The 27640-nt window shown below is 45.0% G+C and overlaps 1 protein-coding gene across 2 annotated transcripts in view; it reads right to left on the minus strand.

Annotated features, from left to right (window-relative positions):
* Positions 1–1620: 1620 nt before the first annotated feature.
* Positions 1621–27640, minus strand: part of POC1B (POC1 centriolar protein B) — a 113785-nt gene continuing 87765 nt past the window's right edge. For both annotated transcript variants that reach the window (XM_083182368.1, XM_083182371.1), the window contains exons 11-12: positions 3447–3644; positions 1621–2076 (exon numbers count right to left, since the gene is read on the minus strand). In XM_083182368.1, coding sequence (XP_083038494.1) covers positions 1972–2076; positions 3447–3644 — 303 coding nt within the window. In that variant the 3' untranslated portion in view covers positions 1621–1971. The remainder of the gene's footprint in view (positions 2077–3446; positions 3645–27640) is intronic.

Genomic DNA, 27640 nt, shown 5'->3' on the forward strand with positions numbered 1-27640 from the left:
AGAAATGTCTTCTGCAGCTTGGCGGGAAAGTTCTTTGAGGTAGGCGGAGGCGTCAGCGGGGTCTGAAAAATCTTTGAATGTGTTGCCATCGTATATTCTTAACTTGGCTGGGTATAAGAGCCCAAATTTTCGGCCTTCTGAGGCCAGAGCTGAGCAGAGCGGAGAGAAAGCCTTCCTGGCTTTAGATAGTTCTGCGGAGAAATCTTGGAATATGTACAACTTGTGGCCTTCCCACATGAGGTTTTTAATTTTGCGTGAAGCAGACCATATTTCAACTTTATGCAGATAGTTGAGGCATTTAAAGAGAGCCACTCGTGGTCGCGGTCTGTTTGGGGTTGGTGGTGGGCCAACTCGGTGCACCCTCTCTATAACTAGGTCTTTGCAAGCTTCTGTGATGCCTAGAAGCGAGGGTAGGGTGTTGCGGACAAAATTGGCCAGTGCGGGGCCTTTTAGAGATTCGGGTAGTCCCACTAATCTAATGTTGCTCCTGCGTGACCTGTTTTCAAGTTCCTCAACTCTGTTCCAAAGTTGGAAGTTTTCTTTTGTTAGCTTTATTATGTCCACTTGTGCTTTTGCTATATCATGTGAGACTGCGCCTATTTGATTTTCTGTGACTGCGACCCTCTGAGATTCTGAATCTGGGAAGTAATATCATCTACAGCCCTGGTGAGAAGGGGTGTCATCGTGGCATTGATCGCTTCTACCACCTCCCGATATGTAACAGGTGTCTCCAGCCCATGTGTCAGGTGTCCCCCTAGGGTATTACCTTCTGCTGCCTGTTTCTTATGTGCAGGGTAAGAGGAGTCTGCAGCGTTATCCGGCGCCATATTGGTAGCCCCTCGCCGCTTGTCTGAGCGTTGCTGCTGCGGCGTCTGTGACGGCTGCGGTGCTTGATGTCGCTCCATTCGTGGGGTTCAGCGGGTGTCTGGGAGGGAGATGTGGGGTAGGGCTCGGGGTTGAAGAAGCTCCAGGTGCCTTTTAAAGGTGTTTGTTGGGGCGGCGTGAGCGGAGCTCAGAGCGGGAGCTCCGTCCTCATCAGAGCCGAAAAGCGGAAGTCAAGCATGTATATTCTTAAAACCTGGACGGTTGGGGTGCCTTGATGACCCTTCTACACTGTTTACAGCCTATGTAGTGTTCATTCTAGCACTATCTTTGAAACCCATGCAGTTCCTGTTCCCTGCCTGGGGTGTCGTTGTCAGCTGTGATGTTTCTAGCACAGGTCTGGGTCATTGCTGATATACAGACCACACTGTGCTAGAAGCACTACAGCAGACAGCGACACCCCAGGCAGGGAAAAGGAACTGCATGGGTTTTCAAAGATAGCGGGTGCTAGAATGAACACTACTAAGTCCCAAACAGTCTAGATATTTCACAAGTTTTACAGCAGACTAGCATTACCTTCAGTAAACTATAGTAGCATTTGTACCATCTGTATTTCTGTGACAAAGGTGGCAAAATACTTGAATACTATCATTGAGAGATAATTTGTTGCTGGGTAATGTCAGGTTTGTTATTGGTTACACTGGAGTTTGTGGATGGTATGTTGGTTTACCTGATTACAGTAATAAATACATCACTAAAACGTAATAGCGGGGAAAAAAGCAGCAACAAGTTCTACTCTACAGACAAAATATTTTATTATGAAGTTAAGGTTTCCTTGTAGATTAGAAGTGGGTGTCCCATGAGATTGTGTTATTTGCAATAACAAAATGCCCTAGCTCAGGCCTGGACAATCTGTGGCTCTTCAGCAGTTGTGAAACTGTAAGTCCCAGCATGCATTGCCACTGTTTTGCTAATAGTGGATGCTAAAACTGTGGCAAGGCATGCTGGGACGAGTCATAGGTTGACCAATCCTGCCCTAGCTAATAATTATAATTTAAAATAAATCTATACAAAAAGAGCACTTTTAAAAAAAATATGGTATCCATAGTTCAGGGTCTGTTGATGCTGGGATCACATATTTGTTCTAGATCAATCTGGTTCAGTAAAGCGAGATACAATTTTTTGCTGGTTTTCGAGGCATTCTTTCAGTTTGTCTTCTGTGAGTGTCAAACGATGCTCCAAGATTGAAACAGTCTGCAAAAAAGTATATATTTATGTGAGAGAGCTATGTAACATCATCCCGTTCCTCCTGATACTATTTTAAAACATTTTCTCTGGTTTAAAAAGTGGAATGAAATATGTGCAGAAATAGGGCCTGAGATGCAAGCATTGTCAATGTTGGACACTGTGGAGCAATCATTTCTTAGGATTTACCAAGCTTTAGTTTTTACTCTAATGTAGAAATAGTTTCTTAAATGTGACCATCTATGTAACCACTACGATGGCCAATCCCGGGATCGGGAACGGCGGGGTCCCGAGATTTGGCCACTAAAACGCTGGGATTTCAATCCCAGGATTGGAGTTTCCAATCCCGGGATTTCGGTATTAGACTGCGCATGCACATTCTAATGCCGGGCAGTGTCTGAGCTAGTGCTCAGACGCTGCCCGGCTTCTCCCATCCCAGGCAGTGCGTTTCTGCGCAGCGTACACGACGTCAGCGGTCACACCGCACAGGCCACACAACAGCCTGACGCACTGCCCTCCCGTCGCGCTGACTTCCCGCCGCCTCCGAGACCGCCCACCCACCGAGGCTGACCCCCGTATGATCACCCGCCTAGGCTGCATCATGCCACCGACCCACCCAGGCTGCATCCGCCCGGCCGCACCGCATCTGTAAGTAAATATGCGGGCGGCCGGGGCGGGTATTTGCATAAGGTTAAGTCAGTGGTTCCCAAAATGTCTTGAATCACGGAACCCTATAGTATCTGCATTTATTTCACAGCACTTCAAGGATAAAAAGATTTATTTATACTTGAAAAAAACAAACCAAAATATTAATTTAAGTAAATTGTGCCTAGCAGTCATTCTTAAGGTCAATTATGTACTGGTGTACAGTTGTGCTTCTTATTTTTACATTTTATATGATTGGCAGTCACTAGAAATGGTTTTGTCTATCACTTTGAAATAATTTGATCCACAACTACAAACCTAAGGCACTCTTTCAAGCACCCTAGGGTGCCTAGGCACAAAGTTTTGGAACCACTTAGTACAATTTATCATGACATCTCTCAATTAAAATGATTGAGTTAAGAACGTAACAATACTTTAGTGGATTCCTAGACCATTTATCCGAAGTATTACCTCATTACAGATTCATTGTCCTCATGAGATTGCAGTTATTTACCACGTGTATCTGTAGGGCATCTTGTGGTGGAAAAATAAGTGTAGTTACAAATGTACAGACTTATAGAGCTTCATAACATTAAATTACACTCCATTTCTGAGTTTTGTCTGCATTTACTAATCAGCTAAAGTATCCATTTAACACTGTGTTAAGTAGAGCTTAATACATTAGATTACTAGTGATGGAGATGTAGTAGTGGCAGGAATGAGACAAGTTTCACCTGTGTTAGGACAGTTAGCTGATCCACAACATTCTCCAAGGTGCTGCTTAGTGATGGATGTGGAGTTGCTTGTTCATCTACCAGGTCCTGTTCTTTCTGTTCTTGTCGCTTCCAGCTAGTAGGTAGTGGTGGAGAAGACGTATAAGGCATCGTGCCGCTTCTTTTGGGATCTTCACGCCCACTATGCAATGATCGTGTCTGTATGAACATACATGAAAAGGAAATTATAACATGTTTCAATATTAATATATAGGTTTATATAGATATATCATAAAATGGAATATTGGATTTCACTTACTGTATAAATTTCCATTAAAAAAACAACTGATAATTCAATGGTTGCTGCTTTTTATACCTTATAAAAATGCTGCTGTAATATTAATCCATTTTACTGCTTGTAGTAATCTATAGTTTTGGTGGCAGTCAAATATTTAGATTAAAGCATCTAAAAGTTTAAAAAACCATTATACTGAAAAACACCATAAAAACTATAGTAACAATAAAAACTGAACTAATGTAATTTCACACAATGTGTTAAACATGTTATACAGATACAGTATCTCACTCATCGGCACAGCTATATGGCCGCTAGCATCTGTTTGGTGCACAAAGTTGTACAGGTGGCATGGAATCGCAACTCTACACCATGTGTAGCGTTATGCTTTTGAATACGAACTTAAAGCACAAGCAGGGCGGATGTGTGAGCCTTTCGCAAAGGCAACATGGCGGAATTCTGAATAGCAGGGCTACATCTGCTACATCTTCAGTTTAGAAAAATGAACACTAAATGAGTAAAAGTACTTCCTATTACATAATAATGCGAGATAAACCAGTAGTAGTAACTAGTTTCAAATAATATACATAACATATGGTATAATAAGTGGAAGAGGGGTATGTATACCTTTATGATGCATACATTGTCTTTATAATTTACACTTTTTGGGGTCTATGCCTTAACGTGTTGTCCCCCCTATTCGATATGCTATAAAAATTAGGTAATTTTGATAACAGAAAGATGCCATTGCAGTTCATATGGGATATGTTTAGCATCCCCGTAGCGGGGGGGATGCAGAACATCCCCCCCTGCCTGGATGCAGAACACCAATATGTAGGGTGGGTTAGGGGGAGGGGGGGTAGACTTAGGCAAAAGGGGGAGAGAGGTTTATGTTAAGTACTTACAACGGGGGGGGTTGTTAAATACTAATGGGGAGGGTTAGGAAGGCGCCGGTTGTCCGTATGTATACCATTCATAATACTGTGCGTGGTGGAACTGAGTGATCCTCTACTTTATCTGATCACCAGCTTTTCAAAGATAAAGGTGTGCACTGCACCATTCTCTCTCCATTCAGATCTCAAAGAAAGATGGTTTCTGATTTGTTCACTTGTCAAATATGTAATGAAGGACAGACCATTTTCAATACTGGTTGTGTGCACAAGCCCAAAAAAAGGGAGGGGGTTATTACTGACAAACCTGATGTATTTATATATTTGGTGAAGTAGACAAATTGCATTGGTACTTGTTTCCTAGCACGGTCACAAAGATCTGGATCGTGGGCATCGTGAGGAAAAATCGGGGGCATCGCAGCCATCGCATGCACTAAAAAATCGGGGGGCGATTGTACCGACGCGATGCCCGCGATTTTCCCATAGGGAACAATGTTAATTACCTCAATTTAGCCGCGATGCCCCCGATTTCCCATAGGAATCAATGTTAAATGGCTCAATTGACCCAAATCATCATAGGGAACAATGGGAAATGGGCCAGAAAACCCAAAAAACACAGCTGAACACTGAAATGTCCCCCCAAAAGTAGTTGACGCCACCCCACGATCAACGCGAACCCGAAGCGTGGCGAGCGCAGCGAGCGCGCGAGGGGCGGTGGTACGCGTCCTCCGACCTTTTCATACCCCCACTATCCACGTCGGCGTGGAGTTGAGAATAGAATAGTGTGGCGAGCGTAGCGAGCCACCGAGCCCGAAGCGTGGCGAGCCCCGCGAGGGGACGCGGATACCTGTGAAGCCCGCGAAGGGACGCGTTTACCTGTGAAGGTATCTGCGTCCCCTCGCGGGCCTCGCTGCGCTCACCACACTAATCTATTCTCAACTCCACGCCGACGTGGATAGTGGGGGTATGAAAAGGTCGGAGGACGCGTACCGCCGCCCCTCGCGGCCTCGCTGCGCTCGCCACGCTTCGGGTTGGCGTTGATCGTGGGGTGGCGTCAACTACTTTTGGGGGGACATTTCACTGTTCAGGGGTGTTTTTTGGGTTTTCTGGCCCATTTACCATTGTTCCCTATGATGATTTGGGTCAATTGAGCCATTTAACATTGATTCCTATGGGAAATCGGGGGCATCGCGAGTAAATTGAGGCATTTAACATTGTTCCCTATGGGGAAATCGGGGGCATCGCATCTGGACCATTTAAGCCTTTTTTAGCCGCATACGACGCGACCGACGCAATATTGACTTTTTTCAATGCATTTCAATGGGAAAATCGGGGGCATCGCGTCGGTCGCGTCGTATACCACTAAAAATGACACCCGATGCCCGCGATTGTGGCCGTGCTAGGAAACAAGTACCATTGCATTTAGGAGTTTGATTTGTAGTATGCATACACCTCAATTAAAATGTAAAGTAGATTGCTCATACACACGTTGCAATACAGGAAATGCATATATAATAACAAATGCTTGGGGGAGTTTCCCAGGTTAGGGGTTCCCTGTGATTTGGAGCACCCAGCCTAAAATAGATCACAGAAATATTTCTACATTTAAACTAACACATTCACCACACTGGCAGAGTTATTCCCCTTCTCATTACATTGTATAACAGTACTCCTCACACTGAATGTAGGAGATATTTAGCAATAGCATCTGTCACAATTTCCTTCATTTCTCATTTTTAGAGCTATCAGGTTTTGTGATGAAAGATCCATACCTGTATATATTACAGCCAGCCAGCAATCCTGATTAAATCACTCCTTACTGTGACTAAAATGCTAAGCAAAACAGAAGCTAATAATTACTGTACATCATTCTTGGGAACATTCATTTAAATAATAATCTAACTTAATTTATTTTCTTTCTTTTTTTAAACAGAACTGTTAAAGTATTAAAGTAGGCAATTATTAAAATAAATGATAAAAACACTTATGCAGAGAGAGTTTTAAGAACTTAATGTGCACACACACTGGCCAATATAGAAGCTGTTTTAATTGAATGGCTAATATTTAAAAGGAACATTGGCCAGTGTCTACCGGTGATATGGCTGAACTAGTCACATTTTATTTACAGAATTCTGCAGGTTTGTGAACATTTTCTGCACTGTAAGTCAACTCATGGAGGTTACTCTTTATTATTCCATAGCATCTAAAAGCCAACTGAATAATTGCCAGGGGTGTCCACTGATTATGCACAAGTGCTGGATGGATACAGAGAACAAATAGAGAGTTGGTCTATAACAGTGGTTCCTATCTGGGGTAAGTGAAACCCTTGGGCAGGAATGGGCAACCTGTGGCTCTTTAGCTGTTGTGAAATTACAAGTCCCAGCATGCCTTACCACAGTTTTGCTCTTAGGGACTGCTAAAACTGTGGCAATGTATGCTGGGATGTGTAGTTTCACAACAGCTAGAGAGCCACTAGTTGCCCCTGCCTGTCCTAGGGGGACACCACAAACTGATTGGATGTGCTTGAAAATAATATTGGTAATGGCAGAAGTAGTAGTCTCCCACTGCGACGGAGATTAAATACATTGGGGGAAATTTACTAAGATGGAATTTAGACTTTACATGTGATGTTGCTATGGGCAACCAATCATAATCTACTTCTTATTTATTTAGCAGCCACTAAAAGATAGTACACAGGATCTGATTGGTTGCGCATAGCAACATCACATGTGAAATGTAATTCTCATTGTAGTAAATTTTCATCTGCAGCATCATCAGTGTCCCCTCATGCTTTTGCTCGACCAGCAATAAACTGGGAGCTACCTGCACTGCCCTCTGACATCAGTGATCATCTGCCCTGCTCTGACAAGGGTGTAGACAGCAGCTGTATTAATCCTGCAGGCAGGGCCGGACTGGTCATCTGGCACTTCTGGCAAATGCTAGAAGGGACAATTTTGTGCAGCCTGATTTCACAAAGCCTCCCTGAGCTGCATACTTGCATAGTGCGCTTCCCCTTTCCGTACATCATTTGACATTGCGCCATTACATAGTGTTCTGCATGGGTCCTGCACTGCCACCGATATTCATGGGCAGATGGGCGGCATGGGGTGTACTGAGGACTGGAGGCACAGCCTTGTGGCTCCAGGAACACTGACAGCTTTGTGTACATCATGCTGTACTGCAGCTGGCAGCACCTGACCTGTCTAGCATCTGGAAAGAAGACACATAGATGGTGTCAGCATGGAGGAGCCCAGTAACAGAGGTGAGCTATTTTCAAGGTGAAGGGACAAAGACACTATGGGGAGGAACACCATAATGTATAGTGGTGTGGGAAAACATTATACTGGTAAAGGGGATTATAATGGGAGGATGTCATATGTATTGTGTCATATTCTGAAATGGGCATTAAGGTGTGTGCCACAATGTGTAATGGGCATTTCGGTGTGTTCCATAATGTGTAATGCCTCCTTTTTGTGATGCCACTCCCCCTTTTTGCTTCCGCGCAAGGTCCACCTACTGCAGGTGGGCCTGTTTGTTCAAAATGCCAGGGCCGATTTCTGGTCCCAGTCTGGCTCTGCCTACAGGCATTAGCGGGAATCCCAAAGACAGTACACAGTCAGTGGCCAGATACAGAGTGACCTGATTCCTGACCGCACACTTCCACACGTACTCCAGTACTGTGGATACAGTATTTCAAATTGAGAGGACGGGGTACTCCTAGATGAAAAGCCTAATCAAGGGGTATGGGAGAGAAAACAGGTTGGGAACCACTGGCTATGTCATTTCATGTAATTTGCCATGTAAGTGTCCATTAAAAACAGGGGGCTTAAGTGGTGAAATAATGTGATAATAAGTGATACAGTTATTTGAAATCTTTGCATGCTGCTTTTTTTTTCTTTGCTGAACAAAGGACACCTATCTTCAAAGCACACCAAATAGCTGTCGTACCATGGAGTATACAACTAAGCCTTGCTGTAACTTTTTACAAAATGTCAACTTGCTAATATAAAAAGATGACAATGCATGGGTAACCTGGATACTGTGTGCTGCAGCTGTGTGTCACTATTGCCGGCACTGTGTACAGCGGCTGTGTGCCACTGTTCCTGGCACTGTGTGCAGCGGCTGTGTGCCACTGTGTGCAGCGGCTGTGTGTCACTGTTGCTGGCACGGTGTGTGCAGTGCCTGTATGTCATTGTTGCCGGCACTGTGTGCAATGGCTGTGTGTCACTGTTGCCGGCACTGTGTGCAGCGTCTGTGTATCACTGTTGCCGGTATTATGAGCAGCGGCTGTATGTCATTGTTGACGGCACTGTGTGCAGCGGCTGTGTGTCACTGTTGCCGGCACGGTGTGCAGCGGCTGTGTGTCACTGTTGCTGGCATAGTGTTCATTCTAGCACCCACTATCTTTAAAAACCCACGCAGTTCCTGTTCCCTGCTTAGGGTGTCTCTGTCTACTGTGGTTTTTCTAGCACAGATCTGGTTTGCATATCAGTGCTGATATACAGAACACACTGTGCTAGCACTACAGCAGACAGCGACACCCCAGGCAGGAAAGAGGAACTGCATTGGTTTTCAAAGATAGTGGGTGCTAGAATGAACCCTATGGCATTCTGTGCAGCGGCTGTGTGTGACTGTTGCTGGCACTGTGTGTACAGCGGCTGTGGGTCACTGTGTGCAGTGGCTATTTGTGACTGTTTCTGGCACTGTGTGCAGCAGCTGTGGGTCAGTGTTGCGGGCACTGTGTGCAGCGGCTGTGTGTGACTGATGCTGTCACTGTGTGTACAGCGGCTGCGGGTCACTGTTGCTGGAACTGTGTGTAATGTAAAAAAGGCAAAAGACAGAGATCCAATAAAAGTGGTGGCACCAGCACCATGCCTCCTACCACTTACAATTGAGAATAATCTGAAACTTTATACCAATTCCTTTTACCTAAGCCTAGTGCCTAATGCAAGGGTAGGCAGCTATGATGCATAAAATACATTAAACTTGAAAGAAAAAAGCCTGAAAGTTCATGAATTACTACCTGAGGTACGGGGCCCCTATACACTAGGGTGACTTCTCCAAGCGGAGAAATCACCTGCAATCCCATTTGAGCCGTCCAGGAAGATTGCTTCTACAGCTGATGCAACTCACAGGCTTCGATGCAATGCACATAGAACTGCACATTGCTTCGGACCTGCTGTCCAATCACATATGGATTGATTGCCGCAATTGCATGAATAGAGTGTTACGCGTTTCATGCTATGTGCAGTTTTGTTTTTTTAATAGAAAATCCTAATAAACAGACACATCACATACCAAACTAGATTAGGTTATACAAAAGTATATATGATAAAAAGGAAGAATAACGAGAACAAACATATTTGGAAGTATAAGGCATTACATTATATACACAATAATAAGTGAATGATGCTCCAATAATAAAAAATGTAAACCATTATGTTGGCATCGAAGAACTCAAAGGGAAGAAAAGGGGGGAAAAGGGAGGTCATATTTTGGTGAACACAATGGGCAGGTAGTAAAATCTCTGAAGGTGCCCATACACGGAGCTACAGTATGTGCCTTGTGCTTTTTGAATTGGATCGCTTCTAGTTTAAAACACATGCCATATGCTAAAGCATTGTGTGTTTGTACTAGATGTAATGCGATCTAGTACAAAAAAGTACAGGCTGCACTTACTCTTTGTGCTTTACAATGTGTGATGCGTGAGAATGCACACTGCCTCGCAAAGCAGAATTTCTCCGTGTATGGGCACTTTAAGGATCCATCCATTCCATAGAATCCATGGTGTTGCTAAGGAGCCTTTCAAATAAAAATCATTGGACGCTCGTCAGCAAGACAGGAGGTACCAGGAAAAATCTATAGTAAATGCTCCTGCTGGGGCTTAACACTTGAGGGAACCCAGAGTCTAGCACTTATTGTGAAATCTATTGGTTACCCTTCAGTTTCCAACACAAAGAAAATGCAGAAAAGAAGGCCGAAGGCTCTGGGGAGAGAAGTTAGGCACTTAGGGGGTGCTACATTTAGGGGGTAGGGTATACATATACTTACCTGGTTCCTATCAGGATACCCTTCATCATGGTGCTGGTGTCGTATGTATCCTAATAGGACAACTGATGTTAAAATGGGCTCCTTTCATCAGTAAATAGAGCCCAAGGTGGTGTTGTAGAATGTAGCTGGTAGAACTCGCAATACAAAGGGAAAGGGGGGGACAAACAAAAAACATAAGGAGTCAGACAGTGTAAGGGGAACTAAGAGCATGAAGGAATGGGAGAGAGATAGGGGGGAAGAAGGAAAGGTAGCCTATGTGGTAATATGCTTAAGTGGTGGACGGATATGCTTTTATGCAAACCTACATTACAATTATTCCACTAAATTATCCACACCTGCCCCCCACATCCACACATATATATTCCAGTGTTCGCTCGAGAATTTTCTTGTTGCTACAGGGCTGAAACACACATACTTGGGCAAGGTTGGTGGAGGTCTGCAGCTCAGACAGCCTTGGTCGAGGTGGCTGGCATAGTGTTGGATATTACAAACCCACCATCAAATGTCTGGGCACCCACCATGAAACTTTCAATGCAATTGCAACTGACCATCGCACCAAATGAATTTGATATAAAAATAATACATATGATTTGTGCATGTACCAAAAAAAAAGCACTTTTTGCACATGTTCAAACATCTGCAGCTTGGCAGGGCCAGCTCTGAGCTGTAACAAAAACACCTCAATCTATATACAACCCCCCCCCCCCCCCCCCCCAATGAACAAATACCTGCAATCCATGTATGATCCATAACATTTCTAGCTACACAACCTTTATTCAGTTACAAGACAAATCATAACTCAGTAATACAGTCCATCACTCAGCACTGCAGTGTTAACACAGGGAGCCTCCACATTTATCTAGCAGCATACTTGGTCTATTAGACGGCTGCAATTATAAGGCTAATAAGATTCACAACTCAGGGAAGGTCGTTGCTAGGCATACAGCAAATGCATTAGTCACATATGTTCCTGTGCCCAAGAACTATTACTCTGCAGCATGGATATTATGTGACTTCACATACATTTACATACATATTATTTGGAGTCATGGGTTATGCTTGATTACCTCATTAAGGTTATATACATATCTCACAGAGTGTGCTCTTAGATAAGAGAAATAGAAGAAATAGTGAAAAGAATACAAGAGTATTGCCATTAATCAATAAACCTTAGATTATTACTAAAACAAATCAGCACAGTGATGTAAATCCATAACCATGCCCGTTCACTTACCATTAAAATCCCATTCTCTGAGTCCATCCTGGTGACACAGCTAGCCATGGGATGTAGGAGGGTCCACAGGAGCAAGGCACCTATGCTAACTTCTTTGAGAGGCAGGCTCCTCCCTTCTGCATCCCAGCATTCCTCAGTTCAACTTCCAGAGCACACTAGGATACAATTACTCAGCACAATGCCTGAACATATTAATATGCACAATCAAATAACCAAAAAACATGACAAAACATGAATGCTATAAACTTACTGAGCATAAGGGAGGGATCACTGTGTCACCAGGATGGACTCAGAGAAAGGGATTCAAATGGTAAGTTCTTACAAAATCCCCTTTTCTCTGTCGTCCATCGTGGTGACACTAACCATGAGACGTTCAAGGGCTGGTCCTTTGGGAGGGTACGCTCAGGCTTGCAGTTTTCATCACTGCTCCCCCAAATAAAGCGTCCTCTGACGCAAACTCATGGAACCTGTAGAATTTGGTAAAGGTATGAACAGAGGACCAGGTGGCAGCCCTGCATAACTGCTCTGCTGTAGCCCCATGACGCACAGCCCAAGAGGAAGAAACCGACCTGGTGGTGTGGGCATTAATCCTAGAGTGAATCGGTCTGCCTACCTTAGTGTATGCAAATGCAATCACTGACCTTAACCATCTAGCAATGGTCTGCTTAGAAGCAGGCCACCCTCTCTTATGTACGTCATTTAGTACCAAAAGCATATCTGTTTTGCGAAAATCCTTTACTCTGTCTACGTAAAAGCGCAGAGCACGAACCACGTCCAATTTCTTCAACTTGTCCCTATTTCTCGCCTCCTCTGGAGGACAAAACACCGGGAGCACAATCTCCTGGTTTAAATGGAAATTTGATACTACCGTAGGTAGTTCTAAGAACAGCCCTGTCATCATGAAAAACCAGAAACGGGGGACTTGCAAGACAAGGTCCCTAATTCTGAAACTCGCCTAGCCGAGGCTATGGCTAACAATGTAAGTTTCCGGGAAAGATATTTGAGATCAGCCGACCTTAAAGGCTCAAATAGAGGCTTCTGTAGAACCGACAACACCAGAGACAGATATCAAGGCGCATAAAACAAAAGGATGTGTTCCTCCACCAGTGCGCTGAGCAGCCTTACCAGTGATGTATAGAGGGTATTCCCTTTGACCCTTTACAAGAATATGGTGCACAACAAAAATTTATACATAACTTAGGTTCAGGCGCCGCTTAGTTCACTCATTCCTCCCATCAATCCCATGATCCTCCACCTGGAGGTACGTCCATGTTGTCCCGTCCCTTAATTCTTAATGGTAGCGTCATTCTGAGTACTTTGTGACGCGTTGTCATGACAACATATGCTCCAGGTGGAGGATCATGGGATATGGAGTTCTAAAACTGAAGCAGATGCCGGTAAATACACACAACAGCATCGCGACCGGAAGTGACATTCCGGGATAGACGCAATGACATTTCCGGTTTGGTGGATCTTGGGTAATGTAGTCCTGCGATGAGACGCACCGGAGATTAAGTAAAGGATAATTCTCAGCCTTTATATAGCCGCAAGGAGTGGGGAAAGACAATTCAACATTTGGACCTTGATAAAGACTCAGAGTGAAGTCGAAACGCGTTGGTCATCAGTGTGAGCGGACAGACAGATCGTGAGTGACGGTGCCGGACGGTAGAAGCTGACTGGGAGTGAGTTGCCCCGGGACAATTTCTCCTGCGCATTTAAGAACTGCTGATACCAGTTCTACCAATTCCGGTAATTGTGACACTGACTGTCTTATGCACACTTTGGAAAAAATCATTTTATCTGTGTATCGCAGGGAATGCCCTGTGGAAAATTTCTGTATATCATACTTGTTTTCACTGGAATTCTATATTGTGGATCATCAGTGATTTTATATATTAAAGTGTTGTATAACTGTACTTCACTATATTAAGTTTTTCATTCACATGATACTTGCCCCAACAACCATTGATGGGAGGAATGAGTGAACTAAGCAGCGCCTGAACCTAAGTTATGTATAGATATCAAGGCGCCACCGGCTGCCTATAAGGAGGTTTAAGTCTCATGACTCCCTGTAAGAAGGTCTGTACTTCTGGCAACAGAGCCACTCTTTTCTGAAAGAATATGGATAAAGCAAAGAGCTGTACCTTTAAAGACTGTAGGCTAAGCCCCGCTGAAAAAAACATCTTGTAGAAACTGCAAAAGTCTAGTGACCTTGAACCTAGAGGTGTGTACCTTCTGACGTTCAAACCACCTGATTTAGATCTTCCACACCCTACGATACCGGTGGGGGAAGTAGCGAGGACCCCCACCAAGCTCGGTCGCCACGGGGCGCGCAAAACCTGGGCACCTGACAATTTTGTCTGGATGCCATCAAGTCCACTTCTGGGAGCCCCGAAAGTGCTACTATTTCCTGAAAAACTTCCTGATGCAAAGCCTATTCTCCATCCAGCAGTTCCGCCCTGCTAAGGAAGTCCGCCTCCACATTCCGGATCCCTGAAATGAACACAGCTGACAGAGCTGGAATGTTCACTTCTGACCACTGAAAAATCCACGAGACTTCTTGCATGGCCATCCTGCTGCGAATATCCCCTCGATGGTTGAGATAAGCCACAGCCCTGGCATTGTCTGATAGTATGTGGATGGGAGGTCATCCGCCTGTAGGAGTGTCTTACACACTGCCCGGAGTTCCAGAATGTTGATCGGCAGTTTTGACTCCGCACTGGACCACAGACCATACAGTCTTAGGTGTAAGGCCACTGCCCCTGAGGCTAGCATCAGTCATAACGACCAACCAATCCCACGAGCGAAGGGAGCGCCCCAATTGAAGAGACTCCAGATCCATCCACCAGATCAACGAGTCCCTTGTCTCCTGAGACAGTAACAGTGTTTCCTGATTCATGCATTTTGGGTTGCGGGACCAACTGGACAGAATGTTCCACTGAAAAGGTCTTGAGTGAAACCTCGCATACTGCAGGGTCTCGAAAGTTGCCACCATTTTTCCCAACAGTTTCATACTCTGCCATATCAATGGATTCGGCGAATGGAGAATCAACAACACCAACTGGCGAATGTCCACTGCTTTGGAACACACAATGTAGATGTTTATCCAAGATAACATCCAAAAACTGAAGTTTCTGAGTGGGCTTTAAGTGAGATTTTGGAAGATTTAACATCCACCCATGGTCTTGGAGAAACTGCATTGCAATCGTCAGATGTTCTTGCAACTTTTCTGCCGATTCCGCCTTGAACAAGAGGTCATCCAAGTATGACCTAATCACAATCTCCTTTAACCTCAGAGCCGCTGCCATGATAGCCATCACTTTTGTGAATACTCTCGGTGCTGTGGCCAGTCCGAAAGGTAGAGCCTGCAACGGCAGATGAGTTTCCCCTATTGCGAAACGCAGTAAAGATTGATGTTCCCTGCATATAGGCATGAGTAGTTAAGCATCCTGGATGTCCACTGATGCTCGGAATTCTCCAGGTTATATGCTTAAAAGCACTGACCGCAGAGATTCCATCCTGAAGTGGTCCACCCACAGATGTAGGCTTTAAGACTTCAGGTTTAGAGTGGGTCTGAAGGAACCGTCCAGTTTGGGGACTAAGAAAAGAATGGAATAAAATCACTTCTTTCTTTCCTCTTGAGGCACCGGGTTCACCACTCCCTTCTCGAGAAGCGACGTTGCCGCCCCCAAGAGGGCTTTTCGCAAGCGAGCTTCTCGTGGCAGTGGTGTTGGGAGAAATCTCTTTGGGTGAGCACCCCTGAGATTGATCCTGTAACCCTGAGAAATGATGGAGAGAACCCAAGGGTCCGGGGTGGAGAGATTCCACACATCCCGAAACTGATCCCAGAACGGGGAGTCTCCACCCCGTCATGTTGAGGACTTATCTTCACTTTTGGAAGGGTGTTTCTTTGCAAAGGCCCCGACACTGGATCTGGGTGCCCTTCCTTTGCCAGAGGGGTACTTTCCCCTACCTGTTTGTCCTCTACTGGACGCACCCCTCTTCCTAAAGAAGTGGTGTCGGCAGACACTATAAATACGTTTAAAATAAGATTGGATAAACACAGGGGCCCATGTTCTGAACTTGAACCCTACAACATAAATGGCCCAAATGTAAATGCTACTATTAGGTTGGGCAATCTGTATTTCACATAAACCCATATTCAATTATGTTGATATTACTGTTTGCATTGCAGAATTTGCAATTAATTAAAATACTGTACAACCCATAGTTTTTGGTAGAATATGCTCAGAGCTATATGCAATATAGAGGTAGGTCTCTCTATGGATCAGTAATTCAAAAAAAGTGAGTCTGATGATATAGCAACAAAGATTATTTACCAATGAACATGGGAAACAAATTTTGCATGTGCTACAGAACAGTACACCACATCCAGGATGTGCGATAGTGTGACCCATGACCGCATCCCCTTAGTATTTGTAAGTTTTACCACAGAAATAACAACGGCTGTCTTGCTTCCTTTTCTCAGAATAAAATACACTGTCCTGCAAGTCTGTAAATAGTCTCTTCTCTGTGCATTTCTGCTGCCACATTGTTCACATCACATGACACATTCTACTAACTTCTGGACAACACTTAAAAGCTGACTGTTGCTTCAATTTCTCCATTTGCAAAAAGAGGGATTTTAAAATTCACAGTTTTCTCAAACTAGAGATCAAAGTGACCCAGAACCTATTTCATATTAAAAGGTGTTTATTCATATGTCAGATTCATCTGTTCCATAGCGTAGTGTGCCCATTTGCTGAAGATAATGTAGTTAAGCGAACGCACTGCTGTCTGCTCAGGAAATGAAGCAGAAAAACAGGGTGCGGCATAAAATAATGGATTACCTCTCACATGACAAGGCCTCTAATTCTGTGATGAAAATAAACTGTTCAGCAGAGCATTATATTTAAGCATATAATAAGAGAGTTAAGGTACATTTACTAAAGTCCAAAGCAAACACCAAATGAAATAACATTTATTTTACTTGTATTAAATATTCTACCCATTATTTGTGGGACACTGGTTACACAGGCACATACAGATTTGACCTCATACATCCAGTCTTAATACACCATGCAGTGTGAAATACCTGGCGTGAGTGAGCAGCCAAGTACCGTGCAGCTCTGCTTTTGTTGGGTGGATAAAATATAATCAAAGCGCTGGGATAAAAAGCAAATGGGATAAAACAAACAAAAGAGTAGATTAAAGTGAAAGAAAATAGATAAAAAGAAGACAAGTATGCAATACCAAAAAAATTTATAATAAAAGTTAACCAACGACTTTGATGTTTAAGCTCTCTTTTGAGAATGTGGCAAAGTCTTTTTAGTGAGTGTCTCCGAGACCTGTATGCACAGAGGATTGCTGACTAGCCCTAGCTACAGTACCGTAACGGGATGCGGCTTCTTCTCCACGTCTGGAGTCCCGTGCGGCGGCTTCCGGCTTCAGCGCTCGTGCTTCCGGTAACGGTGACGGTCCTTTCTCACTTGTGGCTTTGCTTGCTCCTTTCTCACTTGCGGCTTTGCTTGCTTTTGTTGGGTGTCTTTTTTTCCGAAAATGCGTTTTAGTCACAACGCAGACGAGACTGATTAATTTGATATATTGAATACACAGAGCAAAATAGAACTTGTTGTTTCAGAAATAGGATTACGTTGTAGCACTTTGAACACAGATTCAGAAACTCAGACACACAAAGATATAGAAGTGTCATAGCAAATTTATCATTGTGTGTCCTAGTTGCATTACGTTGTGACTATGTAGCATTTTGTAAAAAAAAAAAAGCTGCCACCATATGAGTCTAATTAGGGTTACCATCCATCCAGGATTTCTCTAGACAGTCCGGTGATTACGACCGGTGTCCAGAGTCCGGAGGGGTAGAGCTATACAGTGTCAAGGAATAGGCAGCTACTAGCCCCCAATTCCCGGACATTGTATAGTCTGGGAACGCCACCCCTTCAGACTCTGGTCTTAACTACTGGACTGTCTGGAGTAATCCCGGATGGGTGGTAACTCTAGTTCTCATGTTTGGCATGACTGAAGCAAATATGTATGAGGACACATCTGTATGTGCCATGACACTTAGCAAGCACCAATGGATAATTACTTTTGACTGCAAAACCCAGAAACTTGTGTGCTTTTCTACCACATGACACAAAATAATGGCTAAAATGTGCAGTATTACATGCACAAGACCTAAGCAACGACATTTAACAAAAACTATTTCCTGGAGTATAATTAGTTTTTTTTTAGACACTGCTCAGAAATGAAGATAGCATTATGGTTGTTGAAAGAGTATGAGATGATGTACACACTGCAATCATTTCTAAAAAGAACATATTGATGCCACAAGGGCATATCAGGACTGGGGTTAGTCTGACACACAACATAGCCATATAAATAGATGTATACCACAAACATTTTCTAATTTGAACATGACAAACAAGCACGTACTGTACAGTGTACAGCCAATGCAGACTTTGGACAAAGTAAATATAGAGCACATTTTTTTTTTTTGCCTGTATATTTTTAGATGCCTTCTAGTTGTACACAAAATAACTGGGGGACAATAGGATTAGTGTAATAATTTACACTTGGCTTGAAATTACAGTATACCTGAACAATAAACATTAGAAATAAGAGAACTTAAGTCGTTAAAGCACGGATGGTGTAATGGTTAGCATTACTGCCTTAGCACCAAGGTAATGGGTTCGATTACCACCATGGACCTAACAAATGCAGAGTTTGTATATTCTCCCTGTACGTGCGTGGATTTCCTTCAGGTACTCCAGTGTCCTCCCACAATCTAAAAATATACTGGTAGATCAACTGGCTCCCAACAAAATTAACCCCAGAATAAAGTGTGTGCATGTGGTAGGGAATATAGATTGTAAGCTCCCCTTGAGCAGGGGGACTGATATGAATGTTCAAATATCCTCTGTAAAGCTTTGCGGAATATGTGTGCGCTATATAAACAACTGGTAATAAATATATTATGAGTATACTTAAAAAATAAATAAATGTAAGATTACTAGATCTACTCATATAGGAAGGCATCCAAACCCTACAGTATACAGGTGAAACTCAAAAATACAATAACGTGCAACAGTTCATTTATTTCAGTAATGCAACTTAAAAGAGTGAAACGTATATATTATAAGACTCATTACATGCAAGGTAAGATATTTCAAGCCTTTGTTATAATTTTGATGATTATGACACAGTTTACGGAAACCCCAAATTCAAAATCTCAGAAAAATAGAATTTGACATGAAATCAATTAAAAAGGATTGTAAATACAGAAATGTTGGCCCTATGAAAAGTAATATCAGGCATACTGTATGCACTTAGATCTTGGTTCGGTATCCTTTTGCATAAATTACTGCCTCAATGCAGCATGGCATGGATGCCATCAGCCTGTGGCACTGCTGAAGTGTTATGGAAGACCAGGATTCTTCAAGAGAAGCCTTCAAGCTCTTCTGCATTGTTGGGTCTCATGTCTCACATCTTTCTTGGCAATGCCCCATAGAGTCTCTATGGAGTTCAGGTCACTGGCCAATCCAGCACAGTAATCCCATGATAATTGAACCAGGTTTTGGTACTTTTGGCAGGCGCAAAGTTCTGCTGGAAAATTAAGTCAAATTAATTAATTGTTTTAGTCAGCATCTCCATAAAGCTTGTCTTCTGAAGGAAACATGATGTGCTCTAAAATGTCCTGGTAGATGGCTGCTTTGATTTTGGACTTAATAAAGCAGAGTGGACCAACATCAGCAGATGATATGACTCCCAAATCAACACGGACTGTGGAAACTTCACACTGGACTTCAAGAATATTGGATTGTGTGCCTCTCCATTCTTCCTCCTGACTCTGGGACCTTGGTTTCCAAATGAGAGGCAAAATTTGTTGCTAGCGGGGCAGGGCGCATTTTGCCCTTTAAAAATCAGGCTAAAACAATTAACAAATTAATGAGTGAGCGCTAGTTTTAAAGAGAAGATGGTTAGGGTGGAGAAAGGCATAAAGACATAAAATAAAGTAGAAAGCACAAAGCACCTGAAAAGAAAAAAAGGTACTTATGTAGTATCTGGGCTGCCGATTTCTAAATCGGGTCGGATCGGGCACATCGCATCGCATCGCATGCGACCATCGGATGCGATGCAATGACCCGATTTTTCCATAGGAATCAATGTTAAAATGGACTGAGTCCATTTTAACATGGAATTCAATGGGAAAAAGGGGTCCTTTTCATACCCCTACTATCCAAGTGGGCATGGAGTTGGATATAAACCTGTGGCGAGCGTAGCGAGCCACCGAGCCCGAAGCGTGGCGAGCGTAGTGAATTCTACTGAACTAGACTGAGACAGCATTTAAAGGCTCAGGAACACTTTGCAGGTGTTTTGGATTAATTAGCTGATCAGAGTGTGACACTTTGGGCCTACAATATTGGACCTGTTCACAATAGTCTAGTTTTCTGAGATTTTGAATTTGGGGTTTTCTTAAGCTGTAAGCGGTACTCTTTACCTCGAAGGGCATTGAATGCACTAAAAAATCGGGTGCGATGCGACCGACACGATGCCCGCGATTTCCCATAGGGAACAATGTTAAATGTCTCAATTGACCCGATTTTCCTGTTCAATGCCTCAATTGACCCGATTTTTCCATAGGAAACAATGTTAAATGGCCCACAGAGGCCAAATAGGCACCCTGAAGTGTGAAATGGCCCCCACAATTGTTAACGCCACCCCACGATCAACGTGAACCCGAAGCGTGGCGAGGGGCGGCGGTACGCGTCCTACGACCGTTTCATACCCCTACTATCCACGTCGGCGTGGAGTTGAGAATAGAATAGTGTGGCGAGCGCAGCGAGCCACCGAGCCCGAAGCTTCGGGTTCACGTTGATCGTGGGGTGGCGTTAACAATTGTGGGGGCCATTTCACACTTCAGGGTGGCTATTTGGCCTCTGTGGGCCATTTAACATTGTTTCCTATGGAAAAATCGGGTCAATTGAGGCATTGAACAGGAAAATCGGGTCAATTGAGACATTTAACATTGTTCCCTATGGGAAATCGCGGGCATCGCGTCGGTCGCATCGCACCCAATTTTTTAGTGCATTCAATGCCCGCGATGGCCGTGATTTTTTTACCTGCGATGACCACGATCAAAATCGTGGGCGCCGTGCTAGGTAAAGAGTACCCTGTAAGCCATAATCATCAACATTATAACAACTATAGGTTTGAAATATCTCACTTTGCATGTAATAGATTTTTAAGTTTAATGACTAAAATAAATGAACTTTTGCATGATATTCAAATTTTTTAAATTTTATCTGTATTACCAATGACAATGTTATCGTTGGGAGCTAAACTCATAAACCCACAAAGCTGTTGCGAGTCATGGCTTATCATGGTTTTAGTTTCACCTGATAATTAATGGCTTTTCAGGGACACAAATGTGAAAACACACAGGTTTTACTAAACCTGTGTTCTCAAGCGTGTATATATATATATATATATATATATATATATATATATATATATATATATATATATATATATATATATATATAAAGTCCTGGGATGGCACTCCAAAATTAGGGAAATGAAGTAGAATAGCCGGTGCCCGCCTTGGCTTGAAACGTCGGTATTTTATACCTGGCTGCGTGTCTATTCATTTCGAGTGCCGCCGTCACCCCTCCCCTATTATATATATATATATATATTTATTATATGCGAAAGCGGGGTGTTTATCAGAGTGCGCTAATCAGGGTACCAACTAGTCAAGTAGCCACTTCAAAATTGTTTTTATATTTGATTGATCACATTTTAGTAAATAAAAATATATTATTGTCATTAAAATAATATTGTGTTTATTATACTGGGTGTAAGATAAAGAAGTAGTTTGTGGTGCTGCGCTCCGTTAATAAAAATTCTACAACCTGTACCACAAACTACTTCTTTATCTTGCACATTTACCAAACGGAATTAGTCACCCGTTTAGGTGCAGCTGCTAGTTAAGAAAAATCAAAAAGATAGATTCAGTGCGCAGGTACAAAACCCCCCCCTTCTCTATATTATACTGGGTGTAGTTGCGCCGCTTATAAAAGGAGTTGGTGATTTATTCACCTACCCCTATTGCTACAAGTTTCTATTAGAGGTCCACAAAAACCTCTGAATATAAGGGGCAGCAACATGGACCCAGAGTGATAAAAGATCCCCTATTGGGGGGCGTGGCCTAGCGGGGAATGGAGTAGGACGTGTGCCTGCACTGCTCCTGACCAAACATCCTGAAAAAATCCTGTGTCGGCGGGGAAGAGCCTCTCAGAGGTGGGCATAGCTGACACCCGTTCCCCTGCACACGCTGAACTTAAGGAGAGACCCCTGTGCCGCCGGAGTTGCCCTGTATCGTGCGCCGGAGAGATCCCCCTGCTTACACCACGCTGCCGGCGCCATCTTGGAAGCGGAGGAAGGAGAGCACAAGACCGCTGCTTATTGTGCGGCACCGCCCGGAGGGGGAAGCCCAGTGACCCCGCTGTGTCCGCTGACATCAGGCTCCCCTCGCTGGCGAGGGAGCGGGGAGCAGACGACCCCCCCTGCGACGAGCTGACGGAAGCCTGCAGCCTCTGCGTGCGCCCGGACAGATAGCCGCCGACGGCGAGACACCAACGCTGACAGGCTCCCACACGGTCCAAACCTCCCTCCTGCAAAAACACCTACACCTGTGGGACGGACCGGAGGGGAAGCGCCGACTGCTGTGCCCACTGCCTGCGATCTCCTGGCAGGCTTCCATGGACTGCAGGGCTTGCCAAAAAGTGAGTACCTGCCGCCATTCTGGAGACATCCCCCCCCTGCAGATTCTATGATATCTGGGGACCTGAGACCCCTCTGAGGTCGACCTTTGAGTAGGGGAACGGTGGAGGGTGTAGTGATTGGCCCCGCTGTCCTGGTGTTCTAGAGTCCCTTGCCTAATTGCTGCCATCTGCAAGTGAAAAGCTCCTGCTAAATAGTGAGCGGCCCCCACCATCTTGGGGAAAAAAGTCGCTGCAATACCCCTGCTCTGCCTGTGCTACCTGCTGGGGCACAGAACAACGCTGATAACTCCCTCATATAACTAGCTGCCAGCTTGGGGCTGCAGGTGGGGTGGACTGCCTTGCTTCACAGAATTGATTGAGCCCTGCACCCATTTTATTACTGTGATCTGCTTGTGTGACGGCCTGCCACAACTGCCACTGAGGAAAAGCACGCATTATCCTATACTCCTCTCAAGAGGGCCTATAATCGTGTACCCATTGCTGTGACTTTGACTGTGGTGTGATCCTAGGCCCTGTTACTTTGGGCGCCTGATAAATAGAACCCCTGCTGCTGACAACCTCTCCAGTAGTGACAAGAAACAGCTGTAGCTATCCCCATTTGGGAGTCCTCCTGTTGTTCTATGGGTCGAAGGACCGGCTCTACTGCTGCGGCACGGCTGGCCAAGTTTGCTAGAGAGGAACGAGCACCATCCCCCCCTCCCTCTGTAGCGCCCCCTCCGCCTAGTCTACCGGACTCCCCTGGGCCCTCCTCCCCTGAAACCAGGATGGCGGAACCCACTGAAGTGACTCTGGCACAACTCCTGCAAGCAATTACTGACTCGGAGAAACGCCTGACTGGTAAGGTAGCGGAGGTTAAAATCGACATATCCTTTATACGTCAGGACATGCAGAAATTGAGGGACCGGGTAGAGGAGACTGAGACCCGGATCTCTACGTTAGAAGATACCACTGCACCTATTCCTAACCGCCTCTCCGCACTGGAATCACAAATGTCTACATGTCAGCAAAAGTTGACTGATATGGAGGGGAGGCTCAGGAGGAATAATGTGCGCTTTGTGGGGCTCCCTGAGAAGGCGGAGGGCGCAAACCCGGAATCCTTTCTCGAATCCTGGATGGTGTCCCTGTTTGGGAAGGATGCATTCACCCCCCAATTTGCGGTGGAAAGAGCGCATAGGGTCCCCACACGCCCACTACCCCCTGGCGCACCACCGCGCACGTTTATTGCGAAGTTCCTTCATTATAAAGACCGGGACACTGTTCTCAGATTGGCAAGGGTGAAGGGTCCCCTCGAATATGAGGGCCAACGTGTGGCAGCTTTCCAGGACTTTTCAGTTGAGGTCCAGAAATCCAGGTCACAGTTTACAGGTGTTAAACAACGGCTACGTTCCCTGCAGTTGAAGTACTCCATGCTCTACCCTGCACGACTGCGAGTGGTTGCTGGCACTCGAACCCATTTCTTTGACTCTCCACAGGCAGCCTCGACGTGGATGGACACACAGCCGGCTCCCCGGGAACTCCCTCCCTAAACTACTTGAGTTTCTCGCTATACGGGGAAGTAACTAACCTGTGTGGGATAATCCGTTATGCTAAAAAGCCTTTACCTTTAATGCTATGTGGGGGACATACTCTCACGGACATGTTTCCTTTATGAGAGGTTTACTCCCCCCCCCTGACCCAACATCTTGTGGTCAGGATCACCATGTTCTATAGGCCATAGTAATAGTTGCCCCTTAGGGGTTTATTGTTCCTTTTAGTAGAACGACTCCTTAGAGGGGTCACATAGGGTTTATTGTTAGGGGAAAAGTATACCTATGTTCGGGTGGGTATGCGGGGAGGGGGTGGGGTGTTGTTATTTTCTTTATGTTATGTTAGGTCTTTTTATTTTTATTGAAATGTGTGCATTACTCCTATATATGTTCTTTTGGGCGGCATGTGGGCTGGGAGGAACTGCTCATTCCAGACTAATAATGTGCTATTTACTCCTGCCTTTTCCTTCACCCCCTGATATAAAATGGTAAATGTCATAGGATGGAACGTCAGGGGTCTTAATGACCGAGTTAAACGTACATTGGTATTGAACCAGCTTAAGACTCATTCCCCTGGTATTGTATGTCTTTTTGAAACTCACCTTGTGGGCGGTCGGGTATTAGCTCTTAAAAAACCCTGGGTGGGATGGACCTTTCACTCCGTCTTTCACCCTAACTCTAGAGGTGTCTCAGTTTTAATACATAAGAATATGGGTTTCAGATGCCAAAAGGTCCAAATAGACCCCAGGGGCTGTTATGTTTTTCTGGCGGGTACCCTGCATGACTCCCGTATTGTTAGCTATATATAACCCTCCTCCCTATCAACCCACAATAATTAATACAGCGTGTACTTTTATGCAGGACTTTCCCTCACACCCAGTTATTTGTGTTGGGGACTTTAACGCTGTTATGGATGAGTCCCTGGACAGATGGAGGCCTGCCCCTGGCGGTGGACGGAGCGGGGCTACGCCCTTCGCTCGTCTTATTGCTGAGGTGGGTCTGGTGGATGTTTGGAGGCTTAGGTTCCCATCGGCCAACTGCTATTCCTGCTTCTCGAGCACCCATAGAGTTTTCTCTCGCATTGATATGGCCCTGATCTCTAGACGGCTGGTCCCGTCTGTGACCGCCACTGAGTATTTACCCCGGGGCGTCTCGGACCATTCTCCTGTATATCTGTCGGTAGAGCTGGAATGCCCTAGGGGAGCGAAATTTTGGCGCTTTAATCCCTTTTGGCTGACGCAGATGGGGGCAGCTTCCGAATTACTGGCAATGTGGGAGGAATTTTTTGCTAATAACCCTATAGAAGAAAACACCTCACTAGTGTGGGATACATTTAAAGCGTTCCTTCGAGGGTCACTGATTACCCGTGTTGCACAGCTAAAAGTCTTCAGCCGCAGGGCTGAGGTGGAATTGGAGAGGCAGAGTGCAGAGCTGGAACAGAGATACCTGGCCTCTGGGCTTGAGGTGGACCGTGTGGAATGGCTTGTAGTCCACAAACAATGGAATGAGCTGTTACTAGACAAATCAAAACGGCGCCTACTGTTTCAGTCCCACGATTACTATACTCAGGGTGATAGATCTGGTAAATTCCTGGCTTACTTGGCTAGGGAGAGCCTTCCCCCTACCATTGTGCACAGCGTGCGGCAAGAGGATGGCGTGTTGAGTAATGGGACCCTACCAGTTGCAAACTCCTTTTATAATCATTTTAAGGAAGTGTATAGATCTCGGGTAACCTACACCGCTGTAGAGTTGACCGAATATTTGAATAATATCACTACCCCTAGTTTAAGCACTGACTCTAGAAGTTTCCTGGATGCTCCCTTTACGCTAGAGGAGGTGGAGGGGGCAATTAAAGCCTTCCCCAACTCTAAGGCCCCAGGAGTGGATGGACTCCCTATTGAAGTCTACAAAACTCATATAGCCTTCTTTGCCCCTAGACTACTGTCTCTTTACAATAGCTTGCTGGAACAGGGCTCACTGCCTCCCTCTATGGCGGAGGCACTGATAGTCCTTATCCCGAAGCCCAGGAAGGATCCACTATCCCTCGACGCGTACCGACCCATATCCTTGTTATCCACCGATATTAAAATACTGGCTAAACTATTGGCGGTACGTCTAAACGCGGTTATACTAGAATTGGTACATCCCGACCAAACTGGCTTTATGCCTGGTAGATCAACGACCCTCAATCTACGACGTCTCTTCACCTACATACAGTGGGCTGGAGAAGGCATGGATGATGCGGTCATAGTCTCACTGGACGCGGCCCGTGCATTTGACTCCGTGGAATGGGCCTATTTATGGGATGTCCTGGTTAAATTTGGGATAGGACCGAACTACTTAGCATGGATTAAGCTGTTGTATTCTGGCCCGGCCGCCCGGATAGTGGTTAATGGTTTCACCACAGCCTCCTTTGACTTAGGAAGGGGGACCAGACAGGGATGCCCTCTGTCCCCCCTACTATTCGCTCTTGCGGTGGAACCATTGGCCTGCTATATAAGAACCTCCCCACTGATCAGGGGCTTTGGGATCGGGAACAGTGAGGAAAAAATTGGGCTATATGCTGATGATATGATTCTGTACCTAACTAACATGTCCTCCTCCCTCCCAGCACTCCTTGCTTTAATGAAGGAATACGCCCGGTTCTCCGGGGTGGGGATAAATTGGGAAAAATCAGTAGTATTTCCTTTGCTCCCTACCACACAGCAACCTGAGTCATATAACTATCCCCTTCGTTGGTGTACACAGTTTAAATATTTGGGAATACAGGTCTCCCATTCCTCCTCTGATTTTATAGCTCTGAATTTATCCCCACAGATTGCCTCGTTGCGCCAGAGAGCTCGTGTCTGGCAAACGCTTCCCCTATCGGTCACTGGCAGAGTGAACCTCATAAAAATGACTGTTCAACCCAAATTCCTATATATCCTTCAAAACTCTCCAGTATATATCCCAATCTCTCAGTTCAAACTTATCCTGCAACATATTGTCTCCTTTATTTGGGGTGGCAAACGTTCAAGGATAGCAGCCAAAACTCTGTGTAGGTCCCGCTATGATGGAGGCCTGGCACTTCCAGACTTGAGATTGTACTATCTGGCAGCTCAGCTGGCTCAATTGGTAGAGTGGGTTACACCTGCGCACTACGGGGGCTTACCTACTGCCCTGCTGAGTAGGGCGGGATTAACTTTCTCACCCTTGCAATTCTTATTGGCAAAGACCCCCTTGGCGGCGCTCCCCCCCCTCCTGCAACAGGCTCGTAGAGTGTGGCTGGTAGTGGGGGCCATCAGAGGCAACCCAGCGTTAGACTCCTGCTCCCCTATATGGAGGAATAAGGACTTCCCTGAACTCTATAAACTAAAGGCTGGGGCGGAATGGGTGCCTTTCGGGGTTTCTGAGATTGGACACCTTTTTCAGGAT

This window comes from Crinia signifera, chromosome 4 (assembly GCF_055691185.1).
Source record: "Crinia signifera chromosome 4, ASM5569118v1, whole genome shotgun sequence".
Taxonomy (NCBI): Eukaryota; Metazoa; Chordata; class Amphibia; order Anura; family Myobatrachidae; genus Crinia; species Crinia signifera.